We start from the raw sequence: 19,490 nt of genomic DNA, 5'->3' as shown, positions 1-19,490 counted from the left end.
GAGTGGGATTGCAATGCTGGCTAAGGTGGGTGTTCGGGGTGGGTGCAGTGTGGGTGCAATATGGGTGTTCTGGTGTGCTCCTGTGTGCTTGCTCACCCGGCTACACTGTCCCATGCTGTTGGTGCACATACCTGTGTGATAAGAAGAGCATGTGCTGATGTGTGGCACACACGTTGTGCTGCTTGCCTGCCCCAATGAGCCCCTGCTAGAGACTCTGTGCACTCTGTGCCCAGTTTGTATGTATTCCTGTGCTGGCAATTATGAGCCATTCATACATACCGATCAGGGGACTTGGAAACTCTCCTTGTGTGTCACAGGTGCACTCCCATTCCCTGGTAAGTAATGCCAGGTGAGCTAACTCTCTGTGTTGAGGTACTTTCTTTTTTGCTCAACTGGGCTAGTGTTGGACTAGCTGACATTTACAGGGTGTGAATCCGGCATAATTCATACTGGCTTAAGTTCCACCCACTTGCTGCATTCAAGAATGCTCTGTACGTCTCATGTGCCACATATGTGACAAATAATAATGTATGGAATGAATAACAAACAACATTCACTGAGAAATATCCACTATCACACAACACAAAACAAAACAAATTAAAGCAAGGGCTCATCCACACATCTGCTTGTTATCTCCTGCCTTGAAAGTACAGGTCTGAGTGGTTTTCCACTTGTCTCCCACTTTCGAGGCACAGGTCCAAGCAATTTTGTCATGGCCCGCTGCTTTCCCCCAGAAAACCCTCTCTTTAGCAATAGACAAGAACAAAGAGCCATCTACAGAATACACCATTTCTGTTTGTTCCGATTCAGCTCTAAAGATTGGATTTTGCTGGGGGAATGTGGCAGGGCAAACGGACGTGTGGCTGAGCCCTGAAAGTATGTGCCTGTGCCGACGAAGGAAGGTAAAATATTCTGAAAACAAAAAAACAAAATTATATTTATTTGTTATATTTGTATTCTAACTTTCTACCAATATAAATCAAGCAGATGTCATCAATAATGCAAATACAATAAAATATAATAAAAGATGGTGGAACAGTAATAAAATACAAAGCAAAATAAAACCATAAAACAAGGTAGTTGAAACATTGATAAGCATCTAATTAGAAAGCTTTAAGATGCCAAGAAGGCCATCAGAGATTAGAATAGCTAGGCCTCCCTGGACAAGGAATGCCTAAATTATTGTAAACTGAACTATTGTAAAAAGGTAGCAAAGTTATATGTGAATGGGAGGCATCTTTTTAGTTTTCTTACCAAAATCAAAACCCAGCAACTTCCACAAGGCAGTTTTGACATCTTTGTTTCTCATGCTGTAGATTATTGGGTTCATCAGTGGAGGCACCACAGTATATAACACAGCAAGCACCTCATCCAGATTGTATGGAGAATTAGAGGTTGGGATTAAGTAGGTGAAGAAAGAAGTGCTGAATAATATGGAGACAACTGTGATGTGGGGAATGCAAGTGGAGAAGGCTTTCTTCCTGTTTGCCATGGACGGCATTCTCAACACTGCAGTAAAGATCTGCACATAGGACATGACAATGAACACAAAGCAACCAAGACTTAACACTCCAGTAAATAGAAGAGCCCAAATTTCATTGAGGTATGAATCAGAGCAAGAGATTTCCACCAGGGGTGGGATTTCACAGAAGAACTGATGGATGACATTGGAGCAGAAAGGAAGTGAAAAGACAGTACCAGTGTGCAAAGCAGCATTGAACAAACCAAACATCCATGCTCCACCTGCCATTTGAATGCAGCTACTCCATTTCATCTTAGATGCATAGTGCAAAGGGTGACAGATGGCTACATATCGGTCATAGGCCATGACAGTGAGGAGGAAGAAGTCTGATGATGCAAAAAAAATGAAGAGAAATGTTTGAGTAATGCACTGTGAATATGAAATCAGTCTTATGTTCATGAGAGAATTTGCCATGGATTTGGGAATGATGACGGAGATTGAGCCAACATCAAGGACTGACAAATTGACAAGAAAAAAATACATTGGGGTATGCAGATGACTGCTGACAGCAACCAGGGTAATGATCAGAAGATTTCCCACCAGGGCAGAAAGGTACATTGTGAAGAAGATCACAAAGTGTAAAATCTGCAGTTCTCGACCCCCAGAAAATCCTAGAAGTATGAAATTTTCAATCATTGTTATGTTGAGAATGGCGTGAATCATATTTTGACTGTTGGAAGAAGAGGAAAAGTATTAATTCATTTGCACATAGAAAAAGGTGTTTTTATTATAAATTCTGAAATGTTTCCCTGTAAATTTGCTACTTCCCCCACCCCCATTTCTTGGTTGTTTTTGGTTTGTTTTTGTTTGTTTCTTTGTATTTTGCACCAGCAAAAAGGCACTTCCAACAAACAGCACCCCCAGATTCTAGTGATTCCTCCAAACAGCTGTAGCACGCTTGTTCCCCAGCCCACCCAATGTCATTTCTTAACTGACATCCTGAGATGTCAGGGGTTTGCCATGGGGAGAAGAAGCCCCACTATGCAACCAGTGTTTCATTCCCAATTCTCTGGGTCAAAACTCTTCAAGGCAAAACTCACTGTCCAGATTTGTGTAATTCCAACTCTGTGTTCTGGTGCTTGGAAAATAGCCTAAATGTGTGATACAGCTCCATTCCTGAGGCTAAGCAGGTTTCACCACGAATGTTACCAGGATGGAAGGATGCCAAGGAACCATAACCACTCTGAGATCTTTGGGGGTAAATCTGGGGCATATAGGTCAGAAATAAAATTATAATGCCTTGGATCCTATGATAACTTCATTTTTCCAGAGGATTTTTCCCATCACTACTTCTCCCTAGCAGCCATCAGTTTGTTAGCAGCCTCCTCCCCAAACTTCCAGAGAGGCTTCTCAGGGGTTGCAAGTGTATACACTGGGGAGGATGGAAGGATAGGTGCTTCTTCTCTGAACTTCAGTTTATTTATCCATCTCAGAAGAAATAGATTGAAAATAAGAGAAGGTGCATGATTAAGCCACTATTCTAGTGGGATCGAGCAGGATTGGGGACAATGAACATATAAATGAGGGGATAATCACCTATAAAAAGAAAACAACAACATAATAGCAATGATATTTAAAAAAATAAAGGTGGAAAAAAGCAAAGGAAAAAATGGAATGGAATTAAGTGGACGGAATTAAAGGAATATTGAGAAAGGAGATCTGATGACACAAGATTGAAGGACACAGATAAAATGGGTACTGTATTTTTCTGTATATTTCTTTGGCAATTCTGCTTCAAATGATTTATCAGCAAAATTGTTTTTTATTTACCTTGGCTGGTCTAGGTGTCTCTCCCTTTTTATTCTTTCACTTTTTTCCTCAGATTTGCCATAGTTCTTTCACATCTCATGCAATTGTGGGAGATTCCTCTCACTCTCTCCTCTATTAGGTTCAAAATCTCCTCAGGCTACACAGGAGGAAAGGCTTATTTCAAACAGCAGCAAAAGGGACAGACTTATGTGGTGGTGGAAATATACATCTGACTCCTATTGGTCTCTAAAGCTGAACTCCCACTTTCCCTGAATAGCACTGCACTAATGGCCCAGAGCCAGTGTCAATTAAATGTTCTACTCCCGGTAATGATGCTTAAGAGTTCTCACTGCATCAGCCTCTGCAACCATTTCACTGTTGCATTCATTCTCTTGGGTCGATGACTTAAACATTACCTTCCTGTTGCATATGAGAATGATTAGAAACAGAAGAAGTAGAAGGTCTCTCTGGGTCTCATTGAGTATACAGCAGAAGAAAGTCAGACAATTGGGATACCTGATTGCAGATTGGAGGGTGGTCTATTGTAGACTGAAAAGCAAATTTCCCTTCAACATTAGGGAAGCAAATATACAGCCAGGAAACATCAAATATCGTAGGCAGGATCCAGCAAGGGACTCATACAACTGGTCATACCCTTATAGCTGCAATGTGCACACACTCGTGACAGTTATTCAGGAGTGCAATGAAGGCTCCAACACCATTTTCTACTGTACTTTGAGCTACATGGACTTTCTAGCCATCATCAATTTATTTTTATTTTTCCTCCCCCTCTCCAGTATTTTCTGCTTTATTAAATTTAGTTGATAACATAACAGACTTACCGGTATATATGGTATTTCAGAAGTTACAAATAGAGGTCAGTTCATTCCTATACAATACAAATCACCATACATTCTTGCTTGACTACATAAGACTTCCCGTCACCCTCCCCCAATGAATTTACAAATTCTACTTATTCAGTTATACAAATAATTATTACTTTGTTCTATTTATATAATCCTATAATTTCTTACACCTTTTACAACCATTTGCTTTTTTGTTGTTGTTGATAAACACAGAAATCATTCAAATGCTACCATTGGCACCACACCGCTGTTGTATTTCTTTAAATATTTCTTGAACATGTCCCATTTTTGAATGAAGCTTTGATTTGTATTGCCTCTCAGCCTGTTAGTCATATGTGCCATTACGGCAAATTCTAGTAATTTATTTTGCCAGTCAATTTTTGTAGCCATCATCAATTTCACCATAGCTTTCCTAGCCAACTTCATCACCTTCTGTACGCTGGTGTTTTTCAGTATCTGGGTCTCCTTTATACCAGTGTACCGATGTGCCAAGGAAACATATCACCTGTTGTGGATATGTTTGCCATCTTTGCTTCTTGTACTGGGCTATTGTCAAAGGCTTTAAAGTCCCCTCAATCCATTCCTAAATGTATCTTAAAGAATTCTGGGTAGTGCAGTGAAGCTGTAGGTGGCATGTTGAAGGAGTAGTGCTCTCCTAACATTCCAGTGATGGAGAATCTAATAATTTCAGGTATTTCTGGCCTTGTCAACCTCATCATCTCTTCACTTCTCCTTTCTGGTAAGCAGCAGGAACTCAGTTGCTGGGAGATCAGCTGAGAGCTATGTCCCACCACACTTTCCATGAATGGTGTAGTGGATAATACATTTCACTGGTGACAGCTAGATGTCAGACAGAGCTATCTTGCAAAGGGGTGTGGATATAATATTGGGTTCAGGAACATTGACTGTAGTACATTCTATTCTGGGATACAATTTTCAAATCAATGGCATAATTGTAGAACAAATGTTACTTTACAAAGGTCATCTCCCAAGACTGGTGGTTTATTAAGTGTGTATTCTGCAAATATATTGACACAATAATAGTGCAGAAGTAGTAATTTGTTCAGCTTTAGTTTGCTCTTCCATGCTTTTCCAATGCTGCCACATTATTGCTGTCCAGAGTGGTCACAGTAAAACAAAAATAAACCAGAAAATGTGTGATATGAAAAATTATGGGGTTTCAGCAGAAGCACTAACAAGAAATGAAGCAGCATAATCGCTTCAAAGCATTTTCAGCAACAAACAGTATTGAATGAGGAATCACACATGAGCCTCTCAATAGCAACATGAGCAGAAATGATTGGGAATGTGCAATAAGAAGAAGAGTTTGGATTTGATATCCCGCTTTTCACTACCCTAAGGAGTCTCAAAGCGGCTAACATTCTCCTTTCCCTTCCTCCCCCACAACAAACACTCTGTGAGGTGAGTGAGGCTGAGAGACTTCAGAGAAGTGTGACTAGCCCAAGGTCACCCAGCAGCTGCATGTGGAGGAGTGCAGACACGAACCCGGTTCCCCAGATTACGAGTCTGCCGCTCTTAACCACTACACCAAACTGGCTCTCAATGACATTAGGTGGGGGGACAAGCAAGGACTATACATTACATGACAAAATAGGCTAAGCTCAGCAGGGAAACAAAGAACAAGTTGTAGCCCATATATTCTCCCTTTTAAATGAAAATAAATGTTACAACACAAGAACCTTAAGCTGCATCACAAGACAAGTTGGAAGAAGAAAACTCATAGGAGAATCACAGCCACATTTTTATTCATTTTAGCAAGAATAAAACCCAACAAATTCCACAAGGCAGTTTTGACATCTTTGTTCCTCATACTGTAGATTATTGGGTTCAGCAGTGGAGGCACCACAGTATACAACAAAGCAAGCACTTGATCTACATTATTTTCAGAGTCAGAGGTTGGAATAAGATGGGTAAAAATGGCAGCACCAACTAATATGGAGATAACAGTGATGTGAGGAATGCAAGTGGAGAAGGCTTTCTGCCTGTTTGCCAAGGAGGGCATTCTCAACACTGCAGTAAAGATCTGAACATAGGACATGATAATGAACACAAAGCAGCCAAGACCTATTGTGAAACTCAAAACAAGAGCCCAAATCTCAGTGAGGTATGAATCAGAACACGAGATCTTCAGTAGGTGTGGAATTTCACAGAAGAACTGGTGGATGACATTGGAGCAGAAAGGAAGTGAAAAAACAGTACCAGTGTTCAAAGCAGCATAAAGGAAGCCTGCCATCCATGCTCCACCTGCCATCTGGATGCAGCTACTCCATTTCATCATAGACGAATAATGCAGTGGGTGACAAATGGCTACATATCGGTCATATGCCATGACGGTGAGTAGGAAGTAGTCCGATGACAGGAAATGGATGAAGAAAAACAGTTGTGTGACACACTGTGAATATGAAATCAGCTTTATGTTCATGAGGGAATTGGCCATTGATTTTGGAATAATGACAGTGGTTGACCCAACATCAAGCACTGATAGGTTGACAAGAAAGAAATACATGGGGGTGTGCAGGTGACTGTTGACGGCTACGAGGATAATGATAAGAAGATTCCCCATCAGAATAGTCAGGTATATTGCTAAGAAGATCACAAAGTGAAAAATTTGCCATTCTTGGTTCCCCGAAAATCCCAGGAGTAGAAAATTTTCAATGATGGTTATGTTGGACATGTCATCTATAAGATTTTGTCTGCTGAAGGAAGAGCAGGAAAAATAATAATTCCATGCACATAAAACAATGTGTGTTTATTCTAAAGTCTTATTCCCCCCCTCATTAATTTTAGAATTATATTTACTGAAATGTATGATACTTTTTATTACTTTATTGTTAAATGAATGATCTCATAATTTCAGTTTTCCCAATATAGTATTTTACTGGACCCAAACAAATTTTGCACCAACAGAAAGGCATTTCCACTAATAAGTCCCCCAACCACCTGCAGCCTACCTGAGTCTACCACGCGGCATTTCTAAGGGTCCTCCAGTACAGTCAAAGGAGTACAAGCCCTATTGTACAGGCACAGGTCTCCACACACTTCCCTGGTTTCAGACTTTAGTCTTGAAAACAATAATCACACATCAGGTTTAAAGAATGCCTGTTTTGTTTTGGTGCTCAGAAAATACTCTGAAGCTAAACACTATGTTTGCTATGAACACTACCTGGATGGCAGAGTGTCATGAAACCACATATTGCCCACCCTAAGATCTTTCTCAAAGGCAAAAGTTCATAAATAAATAAAATTACAAAGGTGTGAGACCCATGTTGTTAGGAGCCCCTTCTACAAAGTGACACAGATGCTTCTCAGGGGTCACAGACTGATGCCAGGAGAATAGAAAGAGTCTAACCATTTCTTCTGGAAACTTATTCAATTTATTTATCTTGAGGATCCAAGTCAATGCAATTCTTGTGAGTTTACTTTATCATATTGTCCTAAGCTGCAGGTGATTTCTCAAACTCCTGGCTCACCAGACATTATCTCTGTTCCCATTCTTGCCTCATCAGTCTAACATGCAATATATCAGCTTCGGAAAGAAATAGCATAAATCCCATACTGTGTACAGGGTTTAAAAGAACAGTAGAATAAGTTGTTCGGGGGGGGGGGGGAGTACATCTGGTGGGGGACACATCATGCTCCTTTCTGGGTTAGTTTCTCCACCTTTGGTCCCCACCATGCACTCAGCTCTCACCTATGGCTCCTAGAAGCTGTCTCCTCACATTTCATGCCAGTATGAGAGATCCATCGCAGTCTCTCCTCTGTCAGATTCACAGCTCCTTTTGCTTCACAGGTGCATGTTAGAGGAAAAGCTTATTTAAAGAAGCACTGGGAGAAGCAGATGAATGTGATGGTGGAAGTATATTGCTGACTTCTGTTGGTCGCTAGACATTAGCTTCCTCTTTCCCCAAATAGCACAGCACTAACAGTCCAGAGCCACTGCCAAAAAAACAGAAGCAATAGACCACCTTCAAAGTTTGCAGTCTTAGGCTATCTCTCATCATGAATTGCTGCTATCTACCGGTACTTTTCTCAGGCTATCTTTCTCATGCTGAATACACAGCAAGACCCAGGCAAGGATTCCTCTTCTGTTTATTATCATACCCATATGGAATGGGGGTGGGGGAACTGCAATGTTTAAGTAATTAAGGGAATTAATGCAACAATAACATTGTTGCAGAGGCTGACGCAATGGCAGCTATTCAGCATCCTTGCTAGGCATTGGGGAAAACCCTTCATTATTATGGAAGCATTGATAGGCCTGCAAAACACCACTGTTAGTAGGCAGGAATTGCAACATGTATACACTGCATGTCCAGCATATGGAAGAGTACAACTTAAAAGCAGCTCCCAGCCATCCTATATATCTCCCCACGGAGGTTGACACTTCATGCAAGCTTATGCCACAATAAATTTCTGAATGTTAAAAGTGCCAAAAAAAATGTGAGTGTGTGGGCAGATGAGATGTTCCTTGACAATGAAAATTATACACCATTATATGGGTGTGGGACTTGATATTAAAGGAAAAGACTCACCCACAAGGTTGAAAACCCAAGAAATAACACAAAATCAGGAAAGTTTTGTAAAAGACGTTTCAGCTTTATTTTCAATCAACTTCAAAAGTACAGGGCTATAGTCCACCAGTTATGATAACATTTTGGAATGTATTTGTATTTGAGAGAGAAATATTCATATTAGAAAGGCACTGGGACTGTGCTCAGTATAAGGCTCTTTTTTCATTTCTTATGTTTATTACATAAATCAGGGATCCCCAAACTCGACCCTCCAGATGTTTTGGGACTACAACTCCCATCATCCCTAGCTACCAGGACCAGTGGTCAGGGTTGGCCACCCAACCACCTGCCATTTCCTTGGCTATTTTCTTTTTAGCAACGTCTGGCATCTCCCTCACAGATTTTTGGTTGGGTGAGTCCTTGGTATTAGGAAGGAATGATACTGGGATCCTAAAGCCCTGTGAGAAGCCCCCAACCCCCCCAAAAAAATTATTTAGCTGCCTCCTTGTTTGGATATTATGCCAAGCCAAGCCCCCCAGCCAACCTGATTGAACGGCTGTAGGTGTGATGCAGCCAGGACTCCCCTGGGAAGAGGAACGGCTTTAGCCCAAAGGTCAAACATCCCCAGTTCATCCATTCAGACTACTTTTCTTTACCTCCTTTCCAGATGGCTTCAACTTTTAATGTTAGTTTGTTTGGGGTAGAAATGACAAACAGATCAAATGTGGTGGTGGCAGCAGTAGTTTTTAAACTATGGAACTGATTTATTGTTTGGAAGCATCTGGTAAAGAAGCTTCCACAGGGCAGTTTTGACATCCTTATTCCTCATGCTGTAGATTAAAGGGTTAATCATTGCAGGAACCACTGAGTATATCACAGCAAGCACTTCATCCAGATTATTTGAAGGGCTGGAGGGTGGCATAACATTGGAGAAGATAGCTGTACTAAGTAAGAGAGAGACAACAGTGAGGTGGGGGATGCAAGTAGAGAAGGCTTTCTGCCTGCTTGCCTTGGAGGACATTCTCAGCACTGCAGTAAAGATCTGAACATAGGATGTGACAATGAGCACAAAGCAGCCAAGACCTAAGGCAGAACTAAAGAGAAGGGCCCACATTTCATTGAGGTATGAATCAGCGCATGAGATCTTCATCAGATGTGGGATTTCACAAAAGAACTGAGTGATGATGTTGGAGCAGAAGGGCAGTGAAAAAATGGTACCTGTGTGCAGAGCAGCATTAAAGAAGCCTGCTGCCCATGCCCCACCTGCCAGCTGAATACACCTTCCCCACTTCATCACAGAGGTATAGTGCAGTGGGTGACAGATGGCCACATACCGGTCATAGGCCATGACAGCGAGGAGGAAAATGTCTGATGACATGAAGAAGACGAACAAAAGCATTTGTGCCAAGCATTCAGAATAAGAAATACGTGTTGTGTTCATGAGGGCATTAGCTATTGATCTGGGAATGGTGACGGTTGTGGATCCAAGGTCAACAACTGATAAGTTGACAAGGAAGAAATACATTGGGGTCTGAAGTTGGGTAGTTCTAGCTACCAGAATGATGATGAGGAAGTTTCCAATGAGAATCACCATGTACATTGCTGTGAATAGTGCAAGGTGTAATATCTGGAGTTCCCTTTGCTCTGAAAATCCCAGAAGCAGGAAATCTCTCACGATGGTTACATTAGACATGTCTTCTCAGTCTGTAGGGGGAATAAGAGAGACCATTATTAAAATGTTGCTTGTGCAAGAATATGGTTCCATCCAGTATCTAGCAATGGCCAACACAATACATATTGGAAGTCCACAAGCAGGTCAAAAGCACAATAATATTCTACCACTCATGTTCTTCCACACTCCTCTACCAACATTTCCCATTGAAAATAGTGAGTTCCATTATTGTTATTTTGTTATTTTGTTATGTATACTCCGCCCATCTGACAGGGGTGCCCCAACCACTTTGGGCAGCTTCCCACATATATAAAAACATAATACACCAGTAAACATAACAATAACTTCCCTATACTTCTATACAGAAGATCTCATCTAAAGGTTGTATAGTTCATTATCTCCATGACTTGGTGGTCACATAACTTAGCGTCGCCATATTTCCAGAGGTAAAAATCCGGACACCCCATAGCCCAGGGCTCCACTGTCCCTCAGACCTTGTGGGGGAGGGGGGCAGACTATATTTTGAAGGGGGGGAAAGATGAACGAATTCCTATGCCCCACAAATAATCCAGAGATGCATTTTAAATAAAAGCACACATTCTACTCATGTAAAAACACCAGGCAGCCCCCACAAATAACCCAGAGATGCATTTTAAATAAAAGGACCCATTCTACTCATGTAAAAACACACTGATTCCCAGACCGCCCGCAGGCTGCATTTAGAAGGCAATTGGGCTGCATCCAGCCCCCAGGCCTTAGTTTGGGGACCCCTGCCATAGCCCCTCCGCCATGCCAGAACCAGAGCCCGGGTTCCCCGCACCAGAGTCCATGGATGAACCAGAGCTGCCCAAGCACACACACACAAAAAACCCCAAATTCTGGGACATTTGCTTTAAAAGGTAAAATTACCCTGGGGGGCATGTAGGACCCCCAAAAGAGAACATGTCCAGGAATTCTCGGACATATGGCCAGCCTAACTAACATTGAATAATACCCATAGTTTCTGCTTCACCCGGGTGCAGTTTGGGATGAAAGAGACTAGAACCAGGATCCAACTGATGTTACACAATAAGCAAAGGTAGCCATAGTTAGCCATGAGAAAAATCCATACTAGGCTAATAACAATAACAACAATTATAATTATATTTTTTATTCATTCATTCATTCATACCCCACCCATCTGGCTTGGTTTCCCCAGCCACTCTGGGCAGCTTCAAGCAAAATATTAAAATACAATAATTCATCAAATATTAAAAGCTTCTCTAAACAGGGCTGCCTTCAGATGTCTTATAAAAGTCAGATAGTTGTTTATTTGTTTGACATCTGATGGGAGGGTGTTCAACAGAGCATGCAGCACTACCGAGAAGGCCCTCTGCCTGGTTTCCTGTAACTTTGCTTCTCACAGTGAGGGAACCGCCAGGGTAATACCTTATGAACCAAAATGTCACAAAATAGTTGCACTCAAGTCTCACTGTAATCAACAGTCCTGTTCAACTGTGACAGTTTTAAGCCTTGTGATTTCAACAAACATAAATGACAGGTTCTTGCTGTATCAGAACTCTCACCTATAGTCAACTGGCAAGTATCACACCATGGAGAGCTGGACAGAAATAGCTTGGGGTGCCTAAGAAAGGAAAACATGCTTAGCAGAAGTACGTCTTGCTGGCCATTACTATCCCAACAATATTTACACAATACATGAGGCCATGCTGAGGCATGAAAGGAAAATGCATGGTAAATGTCACATGGAGCATGATGTCTGCTTGGCTGCAGTTTGCAAACCCCACAAATAGGGAACAGGCTCTCACAAAGGAGTGAAAATACAATGTCAGCTAAATGCACTTATGTCAGAAAAAGATCAAAGTGCATGATGGGGAGGGATAACAGAGGAATTAGATCCACACCCTACCTTTTTGTATACTGTGGATCACATTTGATTAGAAGTGACAGGGGGTTCACGGGGGATCAGAAATAGACATGTACAGAAATGCAAAAGTAAAATTAAATAGTGAGGCAAAAGAAACCATAGGGAAAGAAAGAGAGAGGTTTGATAACAGTTTTACATCTGTCTTTCCCTACAAATATTTTCCAGCTGGATGCTGGAAATTCTCCCTGAATCTTAACTTGCCATATAACATGTTATTTATCACTTTTTCCATCCATCCACTTCTTCAATCATCCTTTTATCTACCATTCATCATTCAGGGCAGCAAACAGAATGTCCATATTTACTTCATGTACTTACATTAAATTCCTATTTCTTTGAGGTTTGAAGGAAGCAACCTGTTGTTGTGCAAGCATAAGCTGTGTGCCTTGCTGGGTACAAGCAGAACTAGAAGTGCTAAAGGGGTGTGAACAAAGGGATATGAAGAGTAAGAATGTTTCCTAGGGATTAACTTCCTGAAGGTTCTGTGCAACTCTGCAGCAAAGCCCTAGAGACAAAACAGCGTCACTCTCACATGCCCCCTTTGAAGCATTTTTCATTCTTACATTGTGCTGTAAGTCATGCAGAGTGGCTGGGGAAACCCAGCTAGATGGGCAGGGTATAAATAATAATAAGTTGTTGTTGTTGTTGTTAAAAATTAAAAAGACAATAAAACATCAAACAAGGCTGCCTTCAGATCTAAAAGTCAGGTAGTTGTTTATTTCCTTGACATCTCATGGCAGAGCGTTCCACGGGGTGAGTGCCACTACTGAGAAGGCCCTCCCACTGGTTCCCTGTAACCTCACTCTTGCAGGGAGGGAACCACCAGAAGGCCCTCGGCGCTGGATCTCAGTGTCCGGGCTGAACAGTGGGGGTGGAAACGCTCCTTCAGGTATACTGGACCGAGGCCGTTTAGGGCTCTAAAAGTCAGCACCAACACTTTGAATTGTGCTTGGAAACATACTGGGAGCCCATGTAGGTCTTTCATGACCAGAGTTATATGGTCTTGGCGACCACTCCCAGTAATCAGTCTAGCTGCCGCATTCTGGACTAGTTGCAGTTTCTGGGTCACATTCAAAGGTAGCCCCACGTAGAGCTTGTTGCAGTAGTTGAAGCAGGAGATAACTAGAGCATGCACCACTCTGTCAAGACAGTCCATGGACAGGTAGGGTCTCAGCCTGCGTACCAGATGGAGCTGGTGGACAGCTGCCCTGGACATAGAATTGACCTGCACCTCCATGGGCAGCTGTGAGTCCAAAATGATTCCCAGGCTGTGCACCTGGTCCTTCAGAGACAGTTACTCCATTCAGGACCAGGGAGTTCTCCACACCCACCTGCCCCGTCTCCCCAAAACAGTACTTCTGTCTTGTCAGGATTCAACCTCAATCCATTAACCGCCATCCATCCTCCAACTGCCTCAGGCACTCACACAGGGCCTTCACTGCTTTCACTGGTTCTGATTTAAACGAGAGGTAGAGCTGGGTATCATCCGCATACTGATGAACACCCAGCCCAACCCCCCTGATGATCTCTCCCAACGGCTTCATATAGATATTAAAAAGCATGGGGGAGAGGACGGAACCCTGAGGCACCCCACAAGTGAGAGCCCAGGGGACTGAACACTCATCCCCCCACACTACTTTCTGGACACCGCCCAAGATGAAGGAGCAGAACCACTGTATAACGGTGCCCCCAGCTCCCCTAGATGGTCCAGAAGGATGTTATGATTAATTATATCAAAGGCTGCTGAGACATCCAGCAGAACTAGGAAACAGCTTTCACCTTTGTCCCTAGCCTGCCAGAGATCATCAACCAGTGCGACCAAAGCAGTTTCAGTCCCATGATGAGGCCTGAATCCCAATTGGAAGGGATCCAAATGGTCTGCATCCTCCAGGTCTAGAGTTGTTCAGCAACCACCCGCTCAATCACCTTGCCCAAGAATGGAAGATTTGAGACTGGGCGATAGTTGGCCATATTGGCTGGGTCCAAATATGTTTTTTTTTTAGAAGTGATTTAATAACCGCCTCTTTCAGCAGGTCTGGGAAGTCTCCCTCACAGAGGCAAGCATTCCCCACCCCATGGAGCCTATGGCTCAGCCCTTCCTGGCTCGCTTTTATGAGCTAGGATGGGCAAGGATCAAGGAGACAGGTGGTCGGCTTCACTCGTCCAAGCAGCCTGTCCACATCCTCGGAGGTAACAGATTGGAATTGATCCCACGCAACTTGACTAGACAGAACTCTAGCACTCTTCCACACCAGCCCTGCTCCCATGGTGGGGTGTACATCTTTCCAAATCTGAGTGACTTTATCTGCAAAAATCTTTGCAAAATCATTACAGGAGATCTTGGGTTCCTTACCAGGCCCTGGTGGCAAAGGTAGTTCTGTTAAATTGTGAACCACCTGAAAGAGTCTCCTGCTTCTGTTTTCTGCAGATACAATAAAGAAGAAGGTCCTCTTTGCCATTGCCACTTGGTAGGCTCGACGTTGAGCTCTAAGCTGTGTCCAGTCAGATTCAGAATTAGTTTTCTGCCACCGGCGCTCTAGCTATCTCAGCAATTGTTTCATTGCCCTCAGCTCTGGGGAAAACCATGGAGCTGTCCAGGCTCCATGCAATCAGAGAGGGCACTTTGGAGCCAGACAGTTGATAGCCCTGGTTAACGGCATATTCCAGTGGGCCACCAGGAAATCAGCTGAAAGGCCATCAACATGGGATAAAGCATCCCCTACCACTCTCTGGAAACCATTTGGATCCATTAAGTGGCAGAGGCAGACCATCTGAATTGTGCCCACCTCCCTGCAGAGGGAAAGGGTCGCTGAGAAGTCCAGGTGCACCAAGAAGTGATCCGACCATGGCACTTCTTTTGTTTTGCTTTTATAATCATACCTCGTGTTACGGCCACTGCAAGTTACGTTCGTCGTGATTACGAACGCGCCAAACCCGGAAGTACTGGAATGGGTAAATTTCAGGTTCGGCGGTTCACGCATGCACAGACATGTCAAATTCCGTCGTGCGCATGCGCAGACATGGTGCTTCAAGTTGTGGACTGCTCGTGATGCGAACGGGGCTCCGGAATGGATCCCGTTCACATCCAGAGGTACCACTGGATTTAGTGCCAGATCACCCACATCCATAGAGTTGAACACCAGGTCTAAGGAATGTCTGTGACTATGAGTTGGGCCAAACGTATTCAGGCACAGCCCCATGGAGGCCATGCTTTCCACAAAGTCCCGAGGTGCCCTTTGTAAGGTTGTGTTGGCATGGATGTTGAAATCCCCTAGGACAACCAAACTAGGTGTCTCCAGGAGAACATCTGCCACAACCTGAAGCAGCTTGGGCAAGGAATCAGTGGTGCAGTGGGGAGGTTGGTACACCAAAAGGAATTCTGTACTGCCCCTATTGCCCAACTTCCAGAACATGCACTCAGAAAACTGGGTCTTCCCAAACCAATGACTTCCTAAAAATCACTGCAATCCCCCCTCCCCGTCCATATGATCTGGGTTTCTGTGCGTAATAGAAACTTGGTGGACAAGCAGTGGCAAGAACAGGCCCATCTGCTTCATTCAACCAAGTCTCTGTTACACATGCCAGGTCAAGTCCTGTATCCCCAATCAAGTCATTGATTATGGTATCCTTCCGGTCAAGGCCAGACCTGGAGTCAGGGATAGTCTTCAAACAATGACTAAACCCGCCTCCTCGGTAATGACATGGTCTGGTCTTAGCATAGCTCCTCCTCCTAACTGTGATCACTGAGATCAGATGTCCCAGTGCACCCCTACCCCCGTGGAACCTGCCCCAACCATTCTGTTGGCTGGGGACCCACTCCCAGGCAGCCCTGACCCACTCCCCTTAAAAGCAAAACACAAACTATACCTAATAATAATAATAATAATAATAATAATAAATAGAAAATAATAATAAGAAGAAAAACAATTTACAATTACACAAAAACTAAACCAATTCCCAGCCCCACCCAAATGTCCATCCCACCCTCCAACGAAGGAAAAAACACACACAAAACCCCATAATTTAAAACGACACAGATAAAAATAAAAACAATTTAAAGGAGGAGCCCTCTCTGCTGAGTAGCAGCCGCAGTCCTTGTGAAGCCCGTCCTTTTGTTGTTGTTGATGATGATAATAATGATGTCACTATAAATTTGTTCTTCTCTGAACTTTCTGAAAACAATTTGAAAACTATATAACTAGGTAGGATATAACAAGGATACCTACCCCAGGGGCAGCATAGACTCAAAGGTTATGTATTATATTTCCATTTATTTAAAATAATATTGAAATTTCCCCCCCCAAAAAAAAAAAAGAAAAAACAGAAAGCAATAACAAGTGGCTTTTGCATGAAAGTGTTATCCCAGGAAAAAGTGCTTGTCCAATATGGAATTATTTCTTCCGCTTTTAGTGGTTAAGGGGGGAAACTACACTGAAGCAGAGTTAGGGTTGTGTTCAGTTTTATTTGGAGTAACTCGTTAAAATCAAACACCCCAACTTATGTTTATTACTTTCAAGGTGTCAGTTCTAAGTAGGACTTACTGTGCATACCACACAAACATTTTACATTCCCAGTGATATTAATAATAACTCACAATCTGAATTCGATATATTATGCAATGCTAAAATGCAATACAGTGAAAATAAAGCAGGAAATTATATAAGTTTTATGTTAAATTCTTCCATAATTTGACACAAGTAAGCAGCAGGGTTATCAGTGAAAAGGAAGCATTGTCTTCTTGCTTGAAATCTTCCAGTAAAACAGCTTCACCAGGGCAGCTTTGACATCCTTATTCCTCATGCTGTAGATTACCAGGTTCATCATTGGAGGAACCACAGAATATATCACAGCAAGCATCTGGTCCAGCTTGTATGAAGAGATGGAGGCTGGCATGAGATAAGTAAAAAGAATGGTGCCAACTAAGACAGAGAGAACAATGAGGTGGGGAATGCAAGTGGAGAAGGCTTTTTGCCTGTTTGCCATGGACTGCATGCTCAACACTGTGCTGAAGATCTGCACATAGGTCAAGACGATGAACACAAAGCAGCCAATACCTACTGCACAACTGAAGAGGAGCGTCCAAATTTCATTGAGGTATGAATCAGCGCATGAGATCTTCATTAGGTGTGGGATTTCACAAAAGAACTGATTGATGACGTTGGAACAGAAGGGCAGTGAAAAAATAGTGCCAGTATGCACAGCAGCATTAAGCAAACCTGCCATCCATGATCCACCTGCCAGTTGGATGCATCTTCCCCACTTCATCATAGACGCATAATGCAGTGGGTGGCAGATGGCCACATATCGGTCAAAGGCCATGACCATGAGGAGGAACACATCCGACGACAGGAAAAAAACAAAGAAAAGCATTTGTGTCACGCATTCAGAATATGAAATCAATGTTGAGTTCATGAGCGCATTGACCATTGATTTGGGAATAATGACAGAGGTGGAGCCAAGTTCTCCTATCAATAAATTGACAAGGAAGAAATACATTGGGGACTGAAGGATGGAGTTGAGGGCTACTAGAATTATGAGAATAAGATTTCCTGTAAGGATAACCAGATACATGGCTGAGAAGATGGCAAACTGTAAAAGTTGAAACTCTCGTTGGTTAGAAAATCCCAGAAGCAGGAAATCATTGATTATTGTTATATTAGACATTACTTCTCCCTCATGCTCAAGAGGTAGCACAGATTACCAGTCATCAGAAGCAAGGAATCAAAACCTATAGAATGAGGGGGAAATTACCATTAGTCTTCATATTGTAGATATTAACTTATATTGCCTGAACATTCGATACTGCATTTCTTTAAAGTGTGTTCTCACTACAAAACAGTAACATCAGAATAGTCAGGTATACTCCTAAAAAGATCACAAAGTGCAAAATTTGCCATTCTTGGTCCCCAGAAATTTCCAGTAGTAGAAAATTGTCAATGATGGTTATGTTGGACATTGTATAAGATTTTGGCTGCTGAAGGAACAGCAGGAAAAAATAATGTTTCCATGCACATAAAACAATGGGTGTTCATTCTAAAGTCTTGTTTTTTTCATTAATATTAGAATTATATTTACTGCCATGTATGATACATTTTATTACTTTTTTGTTAAATGAATGATATGACAATTTCAGTTTTCCCAATGTAGTTTTTTACTGGACCCAAACAAATTTTGCACCAACAAGAAGGCATATGCACTAACAATTCTCCCAACCACCTGCAGCCAACCTGAGTCTCTTCACATTGCATTTCTAAGGGTCTTTCAGTACAGAGAGTGCGAGGGTTTGCAGTGAGGAAAACAACCTAGGAAAGCCCAACGGTACAGGCACAAATCTCCTCACGCTTCCCTGGTTTCAGACTTTAGTCTTCAAAACAATACTCACATCAGGTTGATAGAATGCCTGTTGTGTTTTGGTGCTCAGAAAATACCCTGAAGCTAAACTGGTTTCGCTACAAAAACTACCTGGATGGCAGAGTGTAATTGAACCATATGTTGGCCTCCCTGAGATCTTTTCAAAGCCAAAAGTGTCATAAATAAATGAAATTGCAAAGGCATGGGACCCATGTTTTGAGGAGCCCCTTCCACGAAGTGGCTTCTGAAGGGTCACAGACTGATACAAGGAGAATGGAAGGAGTTGAAATATATCTTCTGGAAACTTACTTATTTTATTTATCTGGAGGATCAAAGTCAATACAATTCTTGTGAGTTTACTTTACCATATTGTCCTAAGCAGCAGGTGATTTCTCAAACTCCTGACTCACTAGCCATTATCTCTGTTCCCATTCTTGCCTCATCAGTCTAACATGCAATATATCAGCTTCGGAAAGAAATAGCATAAATCCCATACTGTGTACAGGGTTTTAAAGAACAGTAGAAGAAGTTGTTCAGAGAGGGGGAGTACCGTATTTTTCGCTCCATAGAACGCACCGGACCATAGGGCGCACCTCATTTTTAGAGGAGGAAACAAGGAAAAAAAATATTTTTCTGGTTTTCCTCCTCTAAAAGCCCTTTTTTGTGTTTTGTTTTGTTTTTGAGGATCAGCTAAAAGTTTTGCAGCTTTTTTGCAAAGGGAAAAGCCCTGGCTTTTTTGAGGATCAGCTAAAAGTTTTGCAGCTGTTTTTGCAAAGGCAAAAGGCTTTTTTTAGGATCAGCTAAAAGTTTTGCAGCTTTTTTTGCAAAGGGAAAAGCCCTGGGTTTCCCCCCCCCCCAAGGATCAGCTAGG

At 42.4% G+C, this 19,490-nt stretch overlaps 4 protein-coding genes across 4 annotated transcripts; all 4 read right to left on the bottom strand.

Annotated features, from left to right (window-relative positions):
* Nucleotides 1-610: 610 nt before the first annotated feature.
* LOC117057653 (olfactory receptor 14A16-like) lies at nucleotides 611-2,735 on the bottom strand. Its single transcript, XM_033168491.1, has 3 exons — nucleotides 2,563-2,735; nucleotides 1,255-2,192; nucleotides 611-912 (listed from the first exon to the last, which is right to left on the bottom strand). Exons 1-3 carry the CDS (start codon nucleotides 2,733-2,735, stop codon nucleotides 611-613), a joined length of 1,413 nt encoding a protein of 470 aa, XP_033024382.1.
* A 3,140-nt stretch (nucleotides 2,736-5,875) lies between these two features.
* LOC117057652 (olfactory receptor 14I1-like) lies at nucleotides 5,876-6,832 on the bottom strand. Its single transcript, XM_033168490.1, has one exon. It carries the CDS (start codon nucleotides 6,830-6,832, stop codon nucleotides 5,876-5,878), a length of 957 nt encoding a protein of 318 aa, XP_033024381.1.
* Nucleotides 6,833-9,420: 2,588 nt separating this feature from the next.
* Nucleotides 9,421-10,079, bottom strand: LOC117057650 (olfactory receptor 14C36-like). Its single transcript, XM_033168489.1, has one exon. The coding sequence runs from the start codon at nucleotides 10,066-10,068 to the stop codon at nucleotides 9,421-9,423; it is 648 nt and encodes a 215-aa protein (XP_033024380.1). The 5' UTR covers nucleotides 10,069-10,079.
* A 6,687-nt stretch (nucleotides 10,080-16,766) lies between these two features.
* LOC117057649 (olfactory receptor 14C36-like) lies at nucleotides 16,767-17,932 on the bottom strand. The gene has a single exon (XM_033168488.1). It carries the CDS (start codon nucleotides 17,930-17,932, stop codon nucleotides 16,982-16,984), a length of 951 nt encoding a protein of 316 aa, XP_033024379.1. The 3' UTR covers nucleotides 16,767-16,981.
* Between the last annotated feature and the right edge of the window lie 1,558 nt (nucleotides 17,933-19,490).

This window comes from Lacerta agilis, chromosome 14 (assembly GCF_009819535.1).
Source record: "Lacerta agilis isolate rLacAgi1 chromosome 14, rLacAgi1.pri, whole genome shotgun sequence".
NCBI lineage: Eukaryota > Metazoa > Chordata > Lepidosauria > Squamata > Lacertidae > Lacerta > Lacerta agilis.
Note: the sequence above shows the minus strand (reverse complement) of the source record. Positions and strands in the feature narration are given on the sequence as shown.

Coding starts and splice junctions, on each gene's coding strand:
- LOC117057652 (XM_033168490.1), bottom strand. CDS start 6,832: ATGTCCAACATAACCATCATTGAAAATTTTCTACTCCTGGGATTTTCG.
- LOC117057650 (XM_033168489.1), bottom strand. CDS start 10,068: ATGCTTTTGTTCGTCTTCTTCATGTCATCAGACATTTTCCTCCTCGCT.
- LOC117057649 (XM_033168488.1), bottom strand. CDS start 17,932: ATGTCTAATATAACAATAATCAATGATTTCCTGCTTCTGGGATTTTCT.
- LOC117057653 (XM_033168491.1), bottom strand. CDS start 2,735: ATGCCCCAGATTTACCCCCAAAGATCTCAGAGTGGTTATGGTTCCTTG. Junction 2,193..2,562: donor GAATTACACAAATCTGGACA/GTGAGTTTTGCC, acceptor TTCTTCCAACAG/TCAAAATATGATTCACGCCA. Junction 913..1,254: donor GTTGCTGGGTTTTGATTTTG/GTAAGAAAACTA, acceptor TTTTGTTTTCAG/AATATTTTACCTTCCTTCGT.